Source organism: Epinephelus moara, chromosome 16 (genome assembly GCF_006386435.1).
Source record: "Epinephelus moara isolate mb chromosome 16, YSFRI_EMoa_1.0, whole genome shotgun sequence".
NCBI lineage: Eukaryota > Metazoa > Chordata > Actinopteri > Perciformes > Serranidae > Epinephelus > Epinephelus moara.
The window spans coordinates 42,944,043-42,962,895 of NC_065521.1; the positions used below are offsets into that span (position 1 = coordinate 42,944,043).

Here is an 18,853-nt window from a genome sequence, read left to right on the forward strand (position 1 = left end):
GATGACGTCAGGGCGTAACGGGTAACGCCTAAACGTACCAACGCTAATGACGCTTTGTTGAGCTCACAGGAAACCGAGGAAAATATATATAATAAATATATACAAATATAAAATGACCAAGGATAAATATAAAATACATAGAATATCGATTTATATATACTTAATTAAAAATATCTAATCAACATATTAATGTATAAATAAAATATAAGAATAAACATTTTAAAAATATATAAATTTATATTTATTATATTTATTTATATATCTATTTAAAGACAGAAAGAGAGAAAGAAAAAGAAAGGAAAAATCACAAATGTACTAATAAATATAACTATTTTTCTAATTTCTCTGATACTCATTGGATACGTACACGTAAATTTGCTCTCACCAACAAATTCAAAGAAATAAATTACAAAATTCTGCATATTTACCTAACGAACATTTTCATCTAAAGATCTGAGGTTTTCAATAACAAATGTGAATTTTGTAATAACAAAGAAGAAAAAACTCAACATCTATTTTATGAATGTGAATGTGATTTTATTATCTACCTTTTTTGATAAATTATTTTATAATTTTATGTATTATTAGTTTGGTCTTTTTTCCCCCCTGGGTTACATTTACCCTAGTTGAGGCTGTCATGCTGAAAGCATCATCCTAGTAAGAGTGGAGTGGATGCATAAATGTTTTCTGATTTTGTCCTAATGTCACGTTGTGATGAATTCTGTAACGAAGACAAAGACAAAGAGATTTTGTATAGAGATGCCCTCTACAGAAGTTGCTATAGTTTTAATGCCATTGGACCTTAATGACTCCCCAGTAGGAAAAAAAATATTCTCCTGTATGACAGAGCCATACAGCCCTAACTCAAAGAGATGTCCCTATTCCAAATGTCATGACATATCACAATCAGTTTTTAAATTATATTTATTGGAAGATCACTTCTTTATAAAAACCTACTTGTGATTAAGGTTAAGGCGGTGCCCTTCAAAGTTATTCATAAATAATAAATTGGCAATCACTTCACAGGCACACTTGTAGAAAGGGTTTTTATAAATACTAAGGCCTCAAATAAATTAGTTTTTCTTTTTTAAAAAGCCTCTGAATTAAGTATTTTGATTTTGATAATTAAATAAACCAATTATATTATATAGTTTCATGCATGAATGTGTAAATGCTGAAGCTAAAGCCTTCTTTACACCTGCAAAGAACAAAATAGTAGTATGGGGAAAACTGAAACTGAAATCTTTGAACAACTGCCATATCCAAAATTCAGAGAAAAAGCTGCGAGTCAAAGAAAGAGACCATCCCTGTATCATTGTAATATCTTTTTATTGTTTTTTCAACACTCCCAAGTACAAAAATATCCTTTTTGTCATTAATCATTGCCAAACATGTCTCTCTTTAAAAAATATCAATAAAAAAAAACAGTTTACAGTACACAGATGACAGGATGGACACTTCAGTTTTACCCCCGCAGTTACAGATTGAACATTCACCGTCATACCTCTGACTCCATCCCTCCGGTGCAATAACACTGTACACTTACACCCCTTCACCCCAAAAAACAGCTCTGAGAAAACCACATTCATTTTACAACCATCAGTCAGATGAGATCACAGTATTCCATATTAGTCTCAGAGGTCAAGGATCATCACTAACACTTTCTCAGCAAAAGAACAGTATGAAATGTAAACATTTGGTATCAGTTAAGTCATTTGTAATCTTTTAGGCAGCAGGTAACTGTAAACATCAGTATGGTTTTGTTATTTTATTAGCACCACGGCATCGTATAGCAGCACCGTGTCCATCACAGTTTAGTCGGTGTTAAAGTTGCAGTGCGCACACACACACACACACACACACACACACACAATCTTGTCAGAACACACTTTGTCAAATAAAACTATAGTAAATGTTCATCTAATAAAAAAAATACCCAAACATTCAAATATCACAGTGAAGCAGCAAGGAGGCTCAAAGTTCAACATGATTCACAGTTTAAAAAAATAACTTATGTACAGGTGGAGTATGACAGACGAAAAATGTCTTCATGGTTAATATCCACCATATTAACATAATTTGTTATCTATTCATTTAAAATGGTTAAAAATCACAAGAATATATCCCATCTGTGGACTCATGTGTAACCTGAGAGTATGTGATCAATATTCATGTTAAATACTAACAATGAAAACAGTTTAGATTAGTGGTTCCCAATTGGTCCAGATTTTTTTTAGCCAAAAGTTCAAGGTCCACACAGTAAAGGCCTCGTTTCCACCGAGCAGTTCAGTTCAGTTCAGTTCGTTTTTTTCTGTTTCCACTGTGAAAAGTTGTGGATGGTACCAATAGAACCGTTCCGTACCGTCCCCATGTTTGGTCCCCCCTCTGTTGGGGTACCTAGCACACAGATCTGGTACTAAAAGGTGGAGCTGTGAACACTGCAGTCTGATTGGTCAGTAGAGGACGGTCACTCTGCTCAGGGCTGAGTTGTGTCTGGTTTTGAGGCTCATGTAACCACTGTTCATACTGTGGAGAGTTTTATTAGTAAACTGTAACTATAAAATGAAAGGATGTTTTGCTGCCTCTCACAGCAGCTGCAGTCTGGGTCTGGTCTTTTTTAGCCTTGCAAGCTGAAATGTGCTGCATGTCAGTAGCATTCATGAGAATAAAAGACAGGCTCGTTAGTGCCTTTTAACTCCTGTCAGTGGAAAGGTTCAGGAGGAACATTAGCAGAGTTAGGCCACTAACAAGAGGAAGTATGATCTGCCTTTTTTGCAGCTCTAAGGCCAAAGTGACTGGTGGCTGTGTACACAAACTGCCTGTGTGACACAACGCAACTCAAGTGAACAGCAAACAAAATGGCTCAGGGTCAGTGTTCCACAAAAACCTTTCTGTAAGCTGGCTTTCTGAAGTGATAGGAGACTGCATAGTTCATTTATGTTCCACCAAGTTCTTATATGACATGTGGTGGGAAAAATACCTCTCCACACAAACACACACACATTCCTCTACATACTATACTATATAAATCAATACCTCCCCTATCTCAGTTGCTGCGGTTCTGGAGAGGCAGGGGAAGATGATGAGGTGGAGGAGGTGGTGGAGGAGTTGGAGGTGGTCAAAGGAGGCAGCTCCTCACAGGCAAAATAATCCTTTAGAGGAGCGAAGAGGTGACGGATGACCGGCACGCTCCAGGCCTTCCCCAGAACCTTCTGCCTCTGCTGCCGGTTCATGTTCCTCACGTCCGTGTAGTGTTTGGGGAAACCAAAGATCCTGGTGGAGAACAAGGAAGAAATCACATACTGTATGTTAGCTGAAGTCTCAGTGTGTTAAACTTAGAGTTGCAATATGTTTTCTTTTATCATGATGACAATTTAGCGAATCACCAGTCATTTGTACACACACGCATGCACACACGTACACACACACACACACACACACACACTCTTAAACCCTTTAACTGATGCTTACTTTTCTAGTTCAGTGATCCAGAGGATGTCCTCTTTGCCGTTCTGGATGACAGGCAGCAGAGACACATCTTTGCCCTGCTTCAGAGAGTTTGGATTGGTGGTGATCGTCCTCACCTTCGTGACCTGGAACAAAAACAGCATGAAGTGAGTGATTATTTGTATCTTGATATACAGTGTTGTCATAGTTGTTTAGGAAAAAAGACACATTAATTCCCTAAAATAGAGGGACTAATTGAATAAAAGTGAGCCAGCAGGTTCAGTCACTGACCCTGGCTTCTCTGCCGATCTCTAAACAGTCCTGGAGATTCAGCTTGTCGTTCTGGGACGCTGTAATGGGCCTGATGGAGGATGAGCAGAAAACAGGCAAGTAACCTTTGTTATAAACTTTATTCTCTGCTTTTCAACTTCTAAAAACAACACAGAAGAAAAGAGGGAAATAAAAGAGACAAAAAATAATATATAAAAGGAAAATGACTGTTACAACACTTTAACAGACAAATAATTAGCAAAAACTATTGAATACTTAACAATACTTGACACCAATTACTCCAGCCAAAAAACAGAGTGTGAAACCATTACTCTTGAGTAATTTAACCCTTATATTTCATGTTTAATTACAAGTCTCACCTGCTCATCCCCGGGATGTTTCCCCAGAAGTAACGCGATCTGTGAGCAGGGCTAACTTTGACTGCATCCACCAGCACTGGGTTACACTGTTGAGAAGAATCAGATACAGGCAACATTTATTCTCTTGGAGTTCAATACATCTAACGTAAGTCAGAGAAAAACAGCAACGACGTAGGAAGGAAGAGGTGGGAAGACAGCATGCAGGGAGAGGAGAGGAGAGGAAGAAGTAACAGGATAAAAGGAAAGAAGAAGAAGAGGAGGAGAGCACTTAGGCGCTAAGATCCACTAGAAACCAAACACAACTTGAAACGTGAACCTCAAGGAAGCGGCAGATGTTGACTTTGTCATGCGTGTTCATGAAGACCACATTCTCAAACAGCCAGAAGAACGGCCTGGGGTCTTCCTCTTTGGGCTTCAGCAGCTGGAGGATGCGGTAGTACTCGAAGAACAGCCTGCCAGTGCCCTCTGCAGGAGAGAGGAGGGAATCACAGCTTAGATCAATTTCTTAAACTAGTTTCAAACATGAATATACAGCATCTGCATAAAAACTTTACAAAGAGTTTAAAAAAAAAAGTATGTGGAAGTAGCACTGACTGGTTGGCATTTTAACTTGGTGCTTATGAACACAATAATTAATCAATTTATGTTGACAGTGAATATATTTAAAGCTGACATGGATACAACATAGTTACGTACCATAGAGGCCTTTTCTGAATGGGTTGACGATGGAGAGGTCGTTACAGGGGCTGCCACCAATCAGCAAATCAAACGGACCCCACTCCTCGATCTGGATCGTACAAGAGGAACAAGAAAGTGGTTAAGTTCAGTATTAGGCTAATTTTTCATTTCAGTTACAAGAGAGAAAATAAAACAAACAAATGATTTCAATGGGACAGATAAACAAACAATTTCAAACAGAGAAATATGAAGGAAGGAAGACGAATATTAACATTTCAAATTGTTCATGACGATGTGAATATATGGAAAAAAGAACATACATGTTCCTGGGTGAGGTACCGGGCGTCACCAACATGGATGATCTTCCCATCGTGATTGATGGCCGCCACAGCAAGTGAATCCTCACAAACCTCTGAGGCAACATATTTCTCCACTTTGAAGCCGAGATCCTTCAGCACCAGGTAGCCTGAAAAAATACAGACACACTTATTCAGGCTGTAAACTTCTAACAGACATCTATTTCAATCCATCTTTTTTTTATTCAACCAAACTACAGCCGCCAAACGAATCACAGCGCAGAGGGAAACATGCCTTCACTGCTACTTCATCTGGCACCACTGAGCTAGCCCACATTACATCTCAGCAGAGGAGGACGCCATGAATGCTTACATCCTGTGCAAATGCTCTTAACTTCTGAAATCGATTGTTATTGGGAAACAAGGCCCAGGTGGGTGAACTCACCTGTTGCTATGCCATCAAACAGTGAGAGAACTCGGAGCGGTCTGCGCAGGTTTGCAGGGATGGATGGGTAAACACGATGAGGCTCCTACAAAATAAAACAAAAAGCAATGTGGCAGCTGAGTTAATTAATGGAAACCTGTGTTTGAGGGAAAAAAAGGAAATTCAATTACTTCTGTTGATAGTTTGTTTTTGCTTATTGAATAGTTATTTTGCCACCACAGTTCACAAGACTAAGATCTTTATATGTGCAATTTGTGTATTTCACTATTAACGTCCTCCTTTTGTCGCAATTTTGTAACATTTTTTCTAATTTTTTCTTTAGTGTATATAGATTTTAGTACCTTTTATTTGTTCATATACCTTTTTAAGATTATTTTTTGTCTTTTTACATCTTTATTAAATAGTACAGATAGACAGGAAAGGGTAGGAAAGAGGGTAAGACATGCAGCAAAGGGCCACGAGCTTGGAATCGTACCCAGGCTGCTGCTAAGGACTCAGCATATATTAGTTAACCAGGTGAGCAATTCTTATACCAAGGTGTATTTATGGGTTGTCTGCTAAGACAAATTTAATGTATTTTATAAACACTTTTTTTATTTCCATCTGAAACGTACCCCATCACAAATCTACTGTAAATTTAAAAAGTAAATTTAAGATCCTACCTTTAAAACCACATGACTCTGATTTCTGGACACAATAAAAAAGAATAAAGAGCAAAATAAGAGTAGATACCAAAACCAAAAGTTTAGTGAAATAAAGCAGATTAGCACTAAACAAGTATTCAAATAATTAATTTTTGGATTAACAGAAAATTAACTGACAACTATTTTGAAAATCAATTAATCATTTAAGATGTTTTTTTTAGGCAAAAACGGCTTTTCACTGTTTTTCATCATCTTAAATTGACATGTTTCACTATTTTCTGATTCTCTTTTATAAACAACACAAATAATAATGAAAATAATTGGCAGAATGACTTGAGAAAATGACAGTAAGTTGCAGCCCTAACAGGTAACTCAGCCATTGTAACAATTTTTTTATTACTAAGAATGTAAACCACGCAAAAATTGCCTTGTTATTGCATAGTGGTGGATTAATACTCACAGACATTTTAAAAGATTAAAAGAGCAGGGGATGCATTGTCATTAAAATGTTTTAAAAAGAATCACTCACAAACTCCATGCCACTGTTGTTGGCAAATAATTCCTGAACACGAATGCTCCAGTCCTGTCTGGGAGTCAGAGCACCGTGGGGTTGATGAGGCTGACACAAGTAGCAGTTCCACGGGTCGAGCAGCTTCAACGCCTCAAACGTCCCCGGACTGACGAGGATGTTCAGACAGTCTGCGCAATATGATCTGCAAATATAAAGGAGGAGAAGAAGAAGACGGGATGGAAACACAATTAAACAAAGGGGAAAAACTTCCATCTTTACCTTTTCTTAGGTAGCGATTACAATGTACAGAATGAGATGAGCGGACCAACCTGCTGCAGCTATCGTTGCCACACAGTATGACCTCCATGCCGTAGCAGCAGATGGTACAGTAGGACTGATATCCATCCTCATCGTAACGATACAGAGTTTCTCTTAAGTTATCCTACACAGACACAGACAGCATTACAGACAGTGGTGAGGGAAAGTTAGAAAGACTTATAGCTGGGGGAGTCGTGAGTTTTCAAAATTTGATTACAATGTGGATTTTAAGGTCACGATTTGATGTAATTTTCAATTTAAACTCTTTTTTTTCTGGACTGAAGGCTTTGGAATTGTTAGACAAACGAATCTTGATTTGTTAAGATTGACAGATCATTACCTTTATTCTTATTTAATTAAAAAGATAGACTCCATGGTATCAGGTGTGATATAACTGCCATATTCTTTTGGGGAGGTGGAATATACCGCACGAAGGCCCTATGATCACATTTAAATAATTTATTTCACCTGTCAATTGGGAACAAACTGTTAAACACAAAACGGTACCTTAAGTATCACATTCTGCTTTTTTCCCAGTCATATCTATTTCTCTATGATGCCTACGAATATGTCCTGCCATATTTGCCTGTCACTGACTGTATATAAAGATGAACGGCACAACAGCTCCCCCATGAGTGAGGCCAAAACATCTCCATCGGCCCCTGGTGACTGACTGCAGATTCGGTCATGAATCTCACCCCCACCATGTTTGTGGATGGAACATGGGCCAAACTAAAAGATCTACAGTATCACATTAAGTACATTTTTTCCAAAGATGGTTTCTGTCATTTTAGGCAGTTCTTTTCTTACTGAGGTATATTCTATTAATTAATATAACTATTAATTAGTTATTTGATGCTATGAAAAGGGGGTGTGACGTCATGACTGACAGCTGTATGTGCCAAACACTGTGCACCCAATCGATAGCGCTGCTCGCAACTGGGTCAGACAGGTGTACAGCCTCGAACTAGATACCACGCGGCTCCACTTCCTAATCACTGCTGTGCTCTGGCTCCAAATGACATCACCAGTGACAGATGGCAGCGCCTGTATCCGGGATATTCTGGCTTCATATTTGCATCGCTGCAGGAAGTGTGTAGTGTGTGGTCGTAACATAAAGAGAAGCAGATGTGTCCTTACTTTGCACTCCAGACAGAGGCTGCCTTTAAACAGAGGGTGGTGAATCTCAACTTCTTCAGTTCCACAACACAAACAGAAGCCTGCAGACAAAATACAAACATACAAATGATTGACTGAAGGAGTGATATCATCTATATAGATCCAAAATGCAAATACAGCTTCATAAGATAGCATGCTTATTATACCTCACCATCATCATCATCACATAGAAGCTTAATGAGAGATACTGGAGGATTAAAATACTGAGCACAAGCAAACACAGCCACTACTCAACTGGCTGATCATTTCACTAGTTACCACTACAAAATAAAAACTTAATGCATAGAAGAGAATGAATTCAGAATCAAAATGAAATACAACACGCCTCAACGCTCACCGTCTATGTCCAGCTTCATGTCCATGATCCGACGAATGGTCTCCTCTGCAAGGACAGAAAACGATAACTGACTGATAATGGCCAAACACATCAACAACTTAAACTCTCTGATTCTCTTGCATGGGTAAATTAAAACATGTTGCATTATTCAAACCAGTTCTCACGCAGAGTTGTAGCTAAGTATTTGCAGCCGGTAACCAACTGAGAAAGCTTACATGTGTACCATTACATGCTCAACAAACACAACATCATATAGGTCAAATTATAAAACTTTCTGCCTACAATGTTTGAATAAATAACCAAATAACATCAGTTAAACTAGCATAAGTCCACATATCCTCAACTTGATGAATGGACATGCTGAAACATTTCTCCAGGTCACATATTAGAATAAAACTATTCATTTCAGCCCCTAAAATTGCTTTTTTTGGAAGTCATGTTTCAGCTCGTGACGCTTTTGACTCCCCGTTTACACAGTTGATTGCATTTGATTGGACATCACGAGCAAATGCTTGATGAAAATTTAAAGTATTTACCAGCTAAGAGATTCCTTAACTTTTGATGTTGCAGTCTGATTAAGTAGTTCAGTTGTGAAAACAGTCAGTGAATCAAACGGTGGTTATTAGGAACTAAAGGACTTCATACACAAAGAATGCCGAATAGATCCTAGATCCAGATCTAGATACATTTTGTTTGCAAATCATGTTAATCTTGTGATTTCCCTCAGTCATTGAAACATGTTTGGTATCAAATACTTGTAATTCAAATTCATGTTTAAAAGGCAGAATCTGCCACCTTTATTGTGGACTTCCCATCAGTGTTAATGGTTAATGTAGTGAAAGGAAGCAATGCATTCCTCAGTGTACGCTCCACTGACAGAGAAAGCAGAGTTCTCCTGCTCACAGAGCTGTGCCAGCAGTGCCTACATGTACCAGGATGCATTTCACGCAGACTTCTGACTCCTTCTGACAATCTACCACGCTTACCTTCAACACTGATTCAAAATACACATAAAAAAGTGACGAATTTTCCCGTTAATGACAGAATTAAATTGTGTGTGGTACCTCTGAGTTTTTGGTCCGGCTGGGTGTAGGTGCTGGTCGGCGCATGGACCTTATTGTGAGATTTGTTGTAGGTCCTCTTCTTGTAAGGCACAAAGTCTGGTGACATGTCATTATCAATTCCATCAAACAGACTAAATTTCTTCTTCTGAACCTTCCCTCCTTTACCCCTTCCTCTGCCCGCTCCTTTCCCCTTGTCCAACCCTCCTCCCCAGTCATCTCTCTCTCCCTCCCATCCTCCCTTCTCTTGTCTCCCCGTCTCTGCTGTGCTTCCTCCTCTGGATCCCTTCTCCTTCAGGACTCCTCTGGGGCTGTTCTCTGCAAAATCAAATTCTTCTTGCCATGCTTCCCATGTTTTTCCACCTCCACCTCTGGGGGAGGACTTCTCCATGGAGCTGCACTGTGGTTTGGTCACCGAGACTGACATTTCTTCCGGCTCAATGTCGCTGATGTTGCTCTTGCTGGAGGAGTTGAAATTGGAAGAGGAGCTGGCCTTCTGGAAGGGTTTCTGCCTCACCTTTGGTCTGCTGTTTGTTTTAGTAACATCTGTGCAATAGACAATCATACATGTGGCCATCAGATATTTTAAACAGTAAACAGTTACCCTGATATGTACAATGTTTGTCACATCTCCTGTCTTGTATCCATTTCAGTCTGTGTGTTTGTTTTACCTTACATAGACGCTATCAATTATCTGGCTTCATTCTAACTTCCAAAGACAATGATGGCGCACTTCTACAACGCCATCACTGACTCCAACACCATCTGTGATGTGGCTCAGACGGTAGAGCGGGTCGTACAGTAATCAGAAGCTCAGTCTGCATGTCGAAGTATGAGCAAAATACTGAACCCCAAATTGCTCCCAATGGCAGTTCCATCGGTGTGTGAGTGTGTTAAAAACTGACTGGCACCTTGTATGGTAGCCTCGGCCACCAGTGTGTGAATGGGTGAATGTGACTCATAGTGTAAAGAGCGCTTTGAGTGGTCAGATGACTAGAAAGGTGCTATACAAGTGCAGGTCCATTTACCATCTGGTACACAGCTGCAACAGCCAAGGACAAGGACAATCTGAAAGGGTGATTAGCTGCAAACTCCCATCCTGTAAGCCTGCAGGATCCTCCCCTCCACCACCACCACCACGAGGCTGCGATTCATCAGGACTAAAACCTCATCAATAAGATCCAGAACCTTCACTGACAGGACTATGTTGTTTGCACCACATGCTTTCATTTTTATTTTCTCTTACCGTCTTTATTGTTATGCACCAAATTACCAAAGTAAATCCTTGTATATTAAAATCTACTTGGCAATAAACCTGATTCTGAGGAGCCCAAGATCCTATGTTTTAACTCTAGTGTGCTTTTTCATGCACAGTTGTGTTTGAGGAATATTACTGTGAGCTTGGTTTAAAAGTTGGGAATCTGTGAGCACTACAGAGAGCTGAACTGACGGGACTAGTCTTCACGAAGTGAGAGAACCTTTGTAACAATACCAATATACTAAAAAAAAAAAAAACCTGTCTTAGAACACAAGATGCTCAAACGTTAATCTCACTTCAATCCGTTTAAGAAATGAGTTTTTAATATACAAAAACATGGAAATAGATATATGTTTAAATTCTGTTAAGTGCTCCGAGTTTAACTCTGAGAAAGACTCATTTCACCCACTGCAGTGTGGAATTAATAAGTAAATCTTTTCAAGCTTTTCATAGTTCAGATGTTCATACAATTTGTGGCAGCTGTTGGTTTGAGTCCATCTGGTCCCTCGGGTTGAAAGCCTCCAAAGGCCCAGTCTAACATTTGTTTCAGCAGCTCATCTCTGTCCCCGAGTTGTGCTGAAAACTGCTTCTTACAACGCAGAGCTGCCTCCTGATGAGACACAGAAATAGACATGTAAGCAGGAGAGCAAGTATGCATCAAATTAACACCTTCTCAGTTATTTGACCCTTTTGATCCTGTTTATGTTAATCAGAGAATAGAGAGAGACACACAGACCTGAAGGGACAAGAAGATGGCTTCTCGGTAGGTGATGAGAATGGCGCAAGACTTCGAACAGAAGTTCTGGGTGAAGGCAGCGAATGGTTTCAGAGCCTGCAAAGTGACCTGGAATAGGAGATGAGGAATCAGAGCAGAGAAACAAAATAGATAAAACACTAATATATATCAGTAACTATTCAACTTTCTGCCCTCTTGCGTTTCCGGGTGGTGTTGCTGTTTGCCCTCACAAAGACAACCGCTTACTGTTTTCCTCAGAGCCTGGGAACTACTACCAGAGTTTCACCTACACTTATAAAAGTATAGGTAGTAAAATAATAACAGGGAGGCTCCATAGTCTGTAACCAAATGGCGAACTTTTTGCTGCTTCACACACACTGTCAACAGTAGTGTATTACAGCTTCACTCACAATTCTATAGCCATTACATTGTGCAACCAACATTACTTCATAACGATAAGTTAAAGCAAAATCTTTTCTATTCCCACTTTAAATTGAAATTGAAGATCTGTCATTTTGATCATGTTTCCTGTTCACGCCGTCATGTTAACACTGTAGTCTGTGTTGTTACTGCAACTCATCTGGTACCAAGCAAGGAGATCCAGTGGTGTAAATGTGAATCATTTATGTACATTATTTTGTACTGTAGTGTATAAACTTTTCATCCGACTCACCTGAGAGGACATGTTCTGAGAGTACCACTCCACCATCCTCGTCTCTGGATTTGGATTCTCTTCATTGCAGGGTATAATGATTGCTGGCCAGGGAGAGAAGAACTCCACCTGACCCCAGACCAGCTCACCCACCGCATACTGTACAACAAATACACACACACTTTTACATGCCACCGAACAACTGTGATGGTGGGACTAACACTGTGTTTTTGTACTCATTTGAATGGGCATGAAACATTTGCTAGCTGAAACATTATTTTAAGTATAAATCACATACACTGTATGTATAAGCTACCAGTACTACAAATTACTGTCAACTCAACACCGTAGTAATATGAAAACCCTTACAGTAGGTTTTTCGGCAGGGGTGGGCTGTGTGTTTGTTGAAACCACGTCATCGTCAGTGTCATCACAGCTCACAATGACTACATGCTGTTCCTGTTGAGTTCTTTGACCTGCAAGACAGCCAAGATGACTTACTGAATAAGCCTTCATATGCATATAAACATTAAAAAACAATAATGACAAGGCTCTGCTTCTGTTCATCTTGAGGCGACTCACTGCCATGATGTTGCTTATACTATTCCCACATTAATCAAGACCATGTGTCATTTTAATACACAATACAGCTCTCAAGTATTGTGCATGGTCGTATGCAGTAAGCGTCTGCTTTAATGCACGTTTATGAAGGCAGCTGTCATGGATGAAATGCATTTAATGAAGAGGACTCTGTTACCCCTCACAACACTGAGTCTGGAGGACGAAAGATGCCAAAATAGGAAAAAATAAAATAAAATAAAAAAATTGAATCAATTAAATTAATGTCATCAAATGGACCAAAATATTAAAAATAAACGTAGTCAGAAATTAACTGATAAAAAGTAACAGAAATTGTTTTTTCATTTAAAAATGATTAAATACATTTACAAATGAATTTCTAAAAAACACAAATATAAATACATTTTAAAATGTATAATAAAATGAATAACTAAATGGGAAAATTACACAGAAATTTAAACAAAAGTAAAAAAAAAAGAAGCAAATTGAAAATGATACATACCCATTTATGTCACACTTCTTAAATAATTAATGCTAACATTAATTTTAAAATCATCTTTGGTGCAATTGAATGGCACGTTAATGTATTTATCAAGTCATTTATTTATTTATATTTTGCTTCCGTCCTCCGTAATTCTGAGCCTACAACCACAAAAACAAAACTAGCCCTTTTACTAGATTCTGAACAATATTACACATCTTACTTTGTGCTTTTATCAGTCTGCTGGTCATTTTGGGATCTTCGGTGACATCAACCACATCTGATGAAAATAGAAAACAGTCACGTTGGTTAATATTATCAACAACACTTGGAACTGCTGTTTGATTTACGTCATTAGTGAAATTTTTCATGTTGATGAAGCTGGTGCAGAAACATAATTGATATAGCATGCTTCACTCTCACAGTCACAGCAGACACTTGACAGTCTTACCAGAAGAATTGTCTGTGTTTTCCGAGTCCTCCGCACTGCTGGAGCATCTGGGAGGAAGATGCAGTCTGGGTTTGGCCTCAACACCATCGTCATCCTCTTTTTTTACTTCTTGCTCCTCTTTCTTCTCTTCTTCTCTTTCTTCTCTTTCTTCTCTTCTCAACTTCTTGCTATCATGACCTGCCTGATTTGGGTGCCTTATTTTCTTGATGCGGGGTATTCCTTCCCAACTGCATGGCTGCAGTGTGACTTTGAGGGTTTCCTCGCTGTTAGGAAGAGCCTTGTTGAACACCTAAAGACAGCAGTAAATGCAAACACACAAATCTCTTTATGTTTACAACATAACCACGACATCAAAGAACAGAACATATGCTGAATGAACAGAAATGAAACACATTAAAGGATGGATCCACTTTACAGTTTTAATATCATCCTGTAGCCTCCAAGTGTGTTCCTTAGGTAATACAATCCAAATAACCGAATCCTGACTGAGGCACATACGTTCTAGCATCAAAATGTTATTTTCCTAATCCTTTCTAACGTTTTCCCACATGACCTGAAGTGGGTGACATGATGACATTGCTACATATAAACCCCACGCCTAAGCAGTGAAAATATCACACTAAGCATGTTGTTTTTGTGGGGAAAATGTGTCCAGATAAAGACAAGTGTTTGTCTGTGAATACTGCGAGTTATACTGAAGCTGATTTGTGTACTTGTATTTGAAATTGTCTCTATTAAGCCATGTTTAATGTGTGTTTAATGTGTTTTTTGAATCAACTTTACAGCACTTCACAGAAACCCTGATGCCGACTAGTGTTTTGGAGGTGTAACTGCAGAGTGACACAGACACACCACCGCACAAGTATAAATGCTCACAATGGCATGGGCCACGTACGTAGGCTACGGCATAGACTCTGCATAGAGGTCATGCACAAATATAAATCCCGCTTTAGACACAAACACGTTGGGAAAATAAGGTCTAGATTGAAAAATACTGAAATCTCCATGCAAAACATACCTTAGAAAACACCTGCGTCCTGCAAAGAGAGCTTGGCAAGGCCAGGATGATCAGCAAGAGTTTACGCAGAGCAGACTGCGGCCTCGTGGCATGCAACATCTGTACAGACAAAACCAGCGACTCTAGTAAAGACACTTCATATCAAATGGCAATGTTTCTAATGCAGCTACTGAATTAGCATTAGGTTTACCTTTGCCCAGCAATGAATCTGTTCCTGTCTTACTGTCCGAATGAAACTGGTGTAGTCTTGGTAGGCAGTGTTTAACTGAACTTGAGGAACCCCCAACTGAACCCCCAACTCTAACAGCTCAGGCTTGGACAATTTATTAACCTGAAGGAAAAACACAGATATCACGAGAAGCACATTAGAGTAAATCAGGAATACAGACACAGAGGTTTACGTAATTAAACCAGGAGTCTATGTCCAGAAAAAAAGGAATAAAACATTTCAATGACATTTGCCTAATGATGATTCAATTAGTATTAAGCTATAGCTAGCTGTTCTTAGTCTAATGTAGTATGACAAAAATAAATCTACTTACATTGATGTTATCAGAATGTTTCAGCACTCGGCTGATATTCCTTAGCGCCACCTCTCCGAGATGCTCAGGAAGACTCTGCGCTAAACTCTGCAGTGCCGCTTTATAGAAAGCCGCTGCATCCCTCTGGAAGTCCCTCCTCTCCTGTTCTCCCAGATCCACGACAGCGGTTGCCCACATGAATTCTCTGGCACGAGCACCTACTTGCACCATTGATAAGGGGAGCAGCTTGGAGGTGTTTTGGAGAAGGCGCAGGTCGCGGTTCCAGAGAAAGCGCTCTGCGACTGTGGGCCGGAGGAGACTGGCTGCGTAGGAGTGAACGAGCATGGAGGTCATCTGGAGCTCCATAGCCACGACAATTGTGCCGCTCTCCTGCAGCGCTTGGAGAGCTCGGAGCGGCTCCAAAATGTGGGAGAGGAATATAAAGCGTAATTTGACTTTATGATCCATTAGCCGGGTTCTGATCTGGTTGGCATCCTCCGCTTGCCTCAGTGACTTAAAATAGTCCACTAAAAGCCTCCACTTGCTGGCTATGTTCTTCACAGCATGAATGATAAACAAACACTGTGCAGACATAGGATGAGACGGGTTATAAGACTCAGCAAATAGCCCTTTCAGACTGTCACCGATGGAGGGGCAGGTATAGAAGTGATAGTGGATGTCTCTAATCAGGTCAACCACGCAACTGAAGGAAGCCAAGAGTCCGGCCTGGCAGGCTCTTTCTGCCACCCCAGGATGGCCACAGAGTGATACTAACCTTGGACTGAATGCCTGGAGCTTGGATACAAACACCTTGCTCACCTTTGGGTGTGGAGCGTTGCAGTAAAACGCAGCAAGGTTGGGCAGAGGAAGTCCACATTCCTCCAGCTTCTCAATCAGAAGGCGTGCATCATTATCTGCAATGTGTGTGTCTGTGATCGTGTCACAGTCCAAATCCACTGAGGTTTTTGAATCAACAGCATCAATGCTCATCTGCAGCATGAGCAGTGGCCTCACCACACTGACCCCTGATCTCTCATCAAAGTAGCCAACGAGGACGACACTCATGTTCCGTCCTCCACCCAGCTCCACGCCCACATACAGGTAGAGGCAGTATGGCGAGCCTGAGCAGGTCTGAATGGTGTCCGTGAAGTGGTCTGGACTCAAGAGGGCAGCAATTTTTGTGTCAGAATCCCTAGCATTTGTACTCGTATTTAGGTTTGCGTCCACAGCGTCACTATAGTATCTTCTGATGACTTCCAAAAAAGTATCACTGCTCCCTTCATTTCCTTCTGCCACTGCTGTTGCTGCTGCTTGCTCCACCTTCATCCCCTGCGCCTCTTCTTTCACAGTTGTCTCCTTTTTCTCTGTTTTCAGCTCCACTTCCACAGCCTTCACATCATCATCATCGGATATTACTACTATCATATCTGCCTTCTTGTCCAAACTCTTTTTGCCCTTCATCTTCACAATAATCTCCAGTTTCTGAGAAGGGGTCTGGGGTGGATGACCATCTGTAAGACATGATAAGATGTAATGTTGCAAGCTTCATATTCCAATTAAAGTAAAGAAAGACACTTTATCATTCGGACAGAAGTTTCCATAGGACTTGGCTGTCACATCAGAATATCTGACTATTTGTTTCTTTTTTTTTCACACAGACTTTGAGTCTTTGAACGGATATTCAGGGTTACAGTCTCGTAAACGAGGCAAGTTAGCCCTCCAAGCTAATACAGACTAACTCTGCAAATTTTTGCCAACACTACACATATAACAAAATCCAGAGACTGTATCGTGGTAAGTTGCTGTGCGCTGTAAACGTACCACTTATAAGAACAAGGCGGGACATTTCTTCTCTATCTATCCCAGGTCTGAACTGGTCTTTTAATCACCAATCTGTATTCAATATTCAACCTTTTCACACATTGTTGGGTTAAGATGAAAAAAGTATTCATTGGGGAATAATGATATGATTTATACATATACATATTTTCTTTATTTTATTTTTTCTGCCATTTCAGTTTTTGTATTAACTACGGACATTTAGGCATGTTAATTTTGGTGGATTTGCACTGAAGCTCACAATGATCTGCACCTTACTGTGTGCACCCGCAAACAAATCATAATTTAAGTCTTACTGCTTTGTAAGTGTGACAAATTGACAACTGATATACATTTTAATCAACCACACCTTTGCTATGTAGGATATCTCTGTAACAACTGTGTATTTCACACACTTCTCCCACCTGAGTCAGCAGGAGCCATTCTCTGTCCACCTCTGGCCTCCAAGGCATGGTACTCCCTGCCCTCGGGTTTGTTCTTGTCAAAGAACGCCTTAAACCACTGCAGGAAGCTGAGAGATGACTTGGGGTTCCTCTTCATCAGTTCCTCGACGGGGATGTGCTGGAGAGAAGGAGTCCAGTTTAAGTCTCATACTTGATGAGTTTATAACCAGTAAACAAAATATTTTCAAGTTTAAGGTGTGTTTCTATATGCAGGTTTAATTAGAATAGACAGATCTCTTGAATATTAACATCAATCAGAAAACATTTTCAAATTGTTATCCACTCTATAGCTCGACCAATAATGAATTTTAGAAGCTGATATTAAGATCAATATTTCAGCAATATGTACGCCAATATTCCTTGTAAAAATAAACACACAACATGTGCAAACACTTTGGATAGAGATCATTTTAATGTTTCTTTTTTATTGTGATCAACATATGTGCGGAGTGCAACACTTGACAGTTGGGCCATAAACGTGTCAGTGCTTTCATGGTGACAAAATATGGAGTGAAACTGTTTCTAAACTACCTTTGTTACACTCAGCCATAGGTGAATGTAAAACTAACTTGTGCTGTGCTGCTCCTCAAGCTTTCTGGGCCTCAACATAAGCTCCTCCTCCCCTCTCTTGTGCCATTGGCTGGTGGAAGCTGGGAACATGGAGCCAATCAGTCTGTCTCGAGTATATAAAGGCTGAGGAGCTGCGCTTCTGGCTTTCTGTTTTGCTGCCATGTGTTGGAAGGCCACTCCAGAGCTCTTTATGACTTTTTGTAAACTTAAGAAGGCAAAGGCTGTTGTTGGATTAATCTGTGATGAAGTGCTGTTACTTGCTGAGCCAGTCTTGACCTTTGTCAAACTACAGTGAGCTGTAAAACAAGCCATGTTGTTGTTAAATTTATTTTTGTGAGAGTTATCTCGGGCTTCATTTGTCCTAATTTACAACCCTAAAGTTCATTGCTAGGAGTCTCTGTAGGGGAGAGCTGCCAGTTTTGTTACCCTCCTGTTCTCCTGTTTTTTCATGTTTGGTTTGGGAGTTAGCTAAAGGATTGTACTTTATTTTTTCTGGCAGTTAGCTACAGGGCTTGACACTAACTTTTTTCCCAAGGAGCACATGTGCTCCTAAGTTGAAAAAGTAACGAGCGCACAAAGAACTTTAGGGGCACAATGTAAATTGATCAAATAATGTGTTTTCCGTAATAAACGTGATGCAAATAGACATTTACAAGCAAAATTATTTAATGAATTTGTATACAAAATGTACAGAAAGGTAAAATCATCAAGTTTTGAAAAAGTATTGCAATTTAATTTT

At 39.8% G+C, this 18,853-nt stretch overlaps 1 protein-coding gene across 3 annotated transcripts in view; it reads right to left on the reverse strand.

Annotated features, from left to right (window-relative positions):
- Nucleotides 1–1,318: 1,318 nt before the first annotated feature.
- Nucleotides 1,319–18,853, reverse strand: part of LOC126403049 (uncharacterized) — a 20,424-nt gene continuing 2,889 nt past the window's right edge. The window contains exons 4-26 of one of the 3 annotated variants that reach the window (XM_050065449.1): nucleotides 17,506–17,662; nucleotides 15,284–16,773; nucleotides 14,932–15,072; nucleotides 14,742–14,840; nucleotides 13,724–14,012; nucleotides 13,496–13,552; nucleotides 12,582–12,688; nucleotides 12,234–12,371; nucleotides 11,561–11,668; nucleotides 11,293–11,434; nucleotides 9,570–10,112; nucleotides 8,506–8,550; nucleotides 8,130–8,209; nucleotides 7,001–7,113; nucleotides 6,690–6,873; nucleotides 5,517–5,601; nucleotides 5,096–5,241; nucleotides 4,794–4,884; nucleotides 4,414–4,562; nucleotides 4,098–4,183; nucleotides 3,739–3,808; nucleotides 3,472–3,593; nucleotides 1,319–3,273 (exon numbers count right to left, since the gene is read on the reverse strand). In XM_050065449.1, the coding sequence (XP_049921406.1) occupies nucleotides 3,042–3,273; nucleotides 3,472–3,593; nucleotides 3,739–3,808; nucleotides 4,098–4,183; nucleotides 4,414–4,562; nucleotides 4,794–4,884; nucleotides 5,096–5,241; nucleotides 5,517–5,601; nucleotides 6,690–6,873; nucleotides 7,001–7,113; nucleotides 8,130–8,209; nucleotides 8,506–8,550; nucleotides 9,570–10,112; nucleotides 11,293–11,434; nucleotides 11,561–11,668; nucleotides 12,234–12,371; nucleotides 12,582–12,688; nucleotides 13,496–13,552; nucleotides 13,724–14,012; nucleotides 14,742–14,840; nucleotides 14,932–15,072; nucleotides 15,284–16,773; nucleotides 17,506–17,662 (4,674 nt within the window). In that variant the 3' untranslated portion in view covers nucleotides 1,319–3,041. Of the gene's footprint in view, nucleotides 3,274–3,471; nucleotides 3,594–3,738; nucleotides 3,809–4,097; nucleotides 4,184–4,400; nucleotides 4,563–4,793; nucleotides 4,885–5,095; nucleotides 5,242–5,516; nucleotides 5,602–6,178; nucleotides 6,204–6,689; nucleotides 6,874–7,000; nucleotides 7,114–8,129; nucleotides 8,210–8,505; nucleotides 8,551–9,569; nucleotides 10,113–11,292; nucleotides 11,435–11,560; nucleotides 11,669–12,233; nucleotides 12,372–12,581; nucleotides 12,689–13,495; nucleotides 13,553–13,723; nucleotides 14,013–14,741; nucleotides 14,841–14,931; nucleotides 15,073–15,283; nucleotides 16,774–17,505; nucleotides 17,663–18,853 lie in introns of those variants that run through there. The other 2 variants (XR_007571281.1, XM_050065451.1) reach the window with 2 other exon arrangements.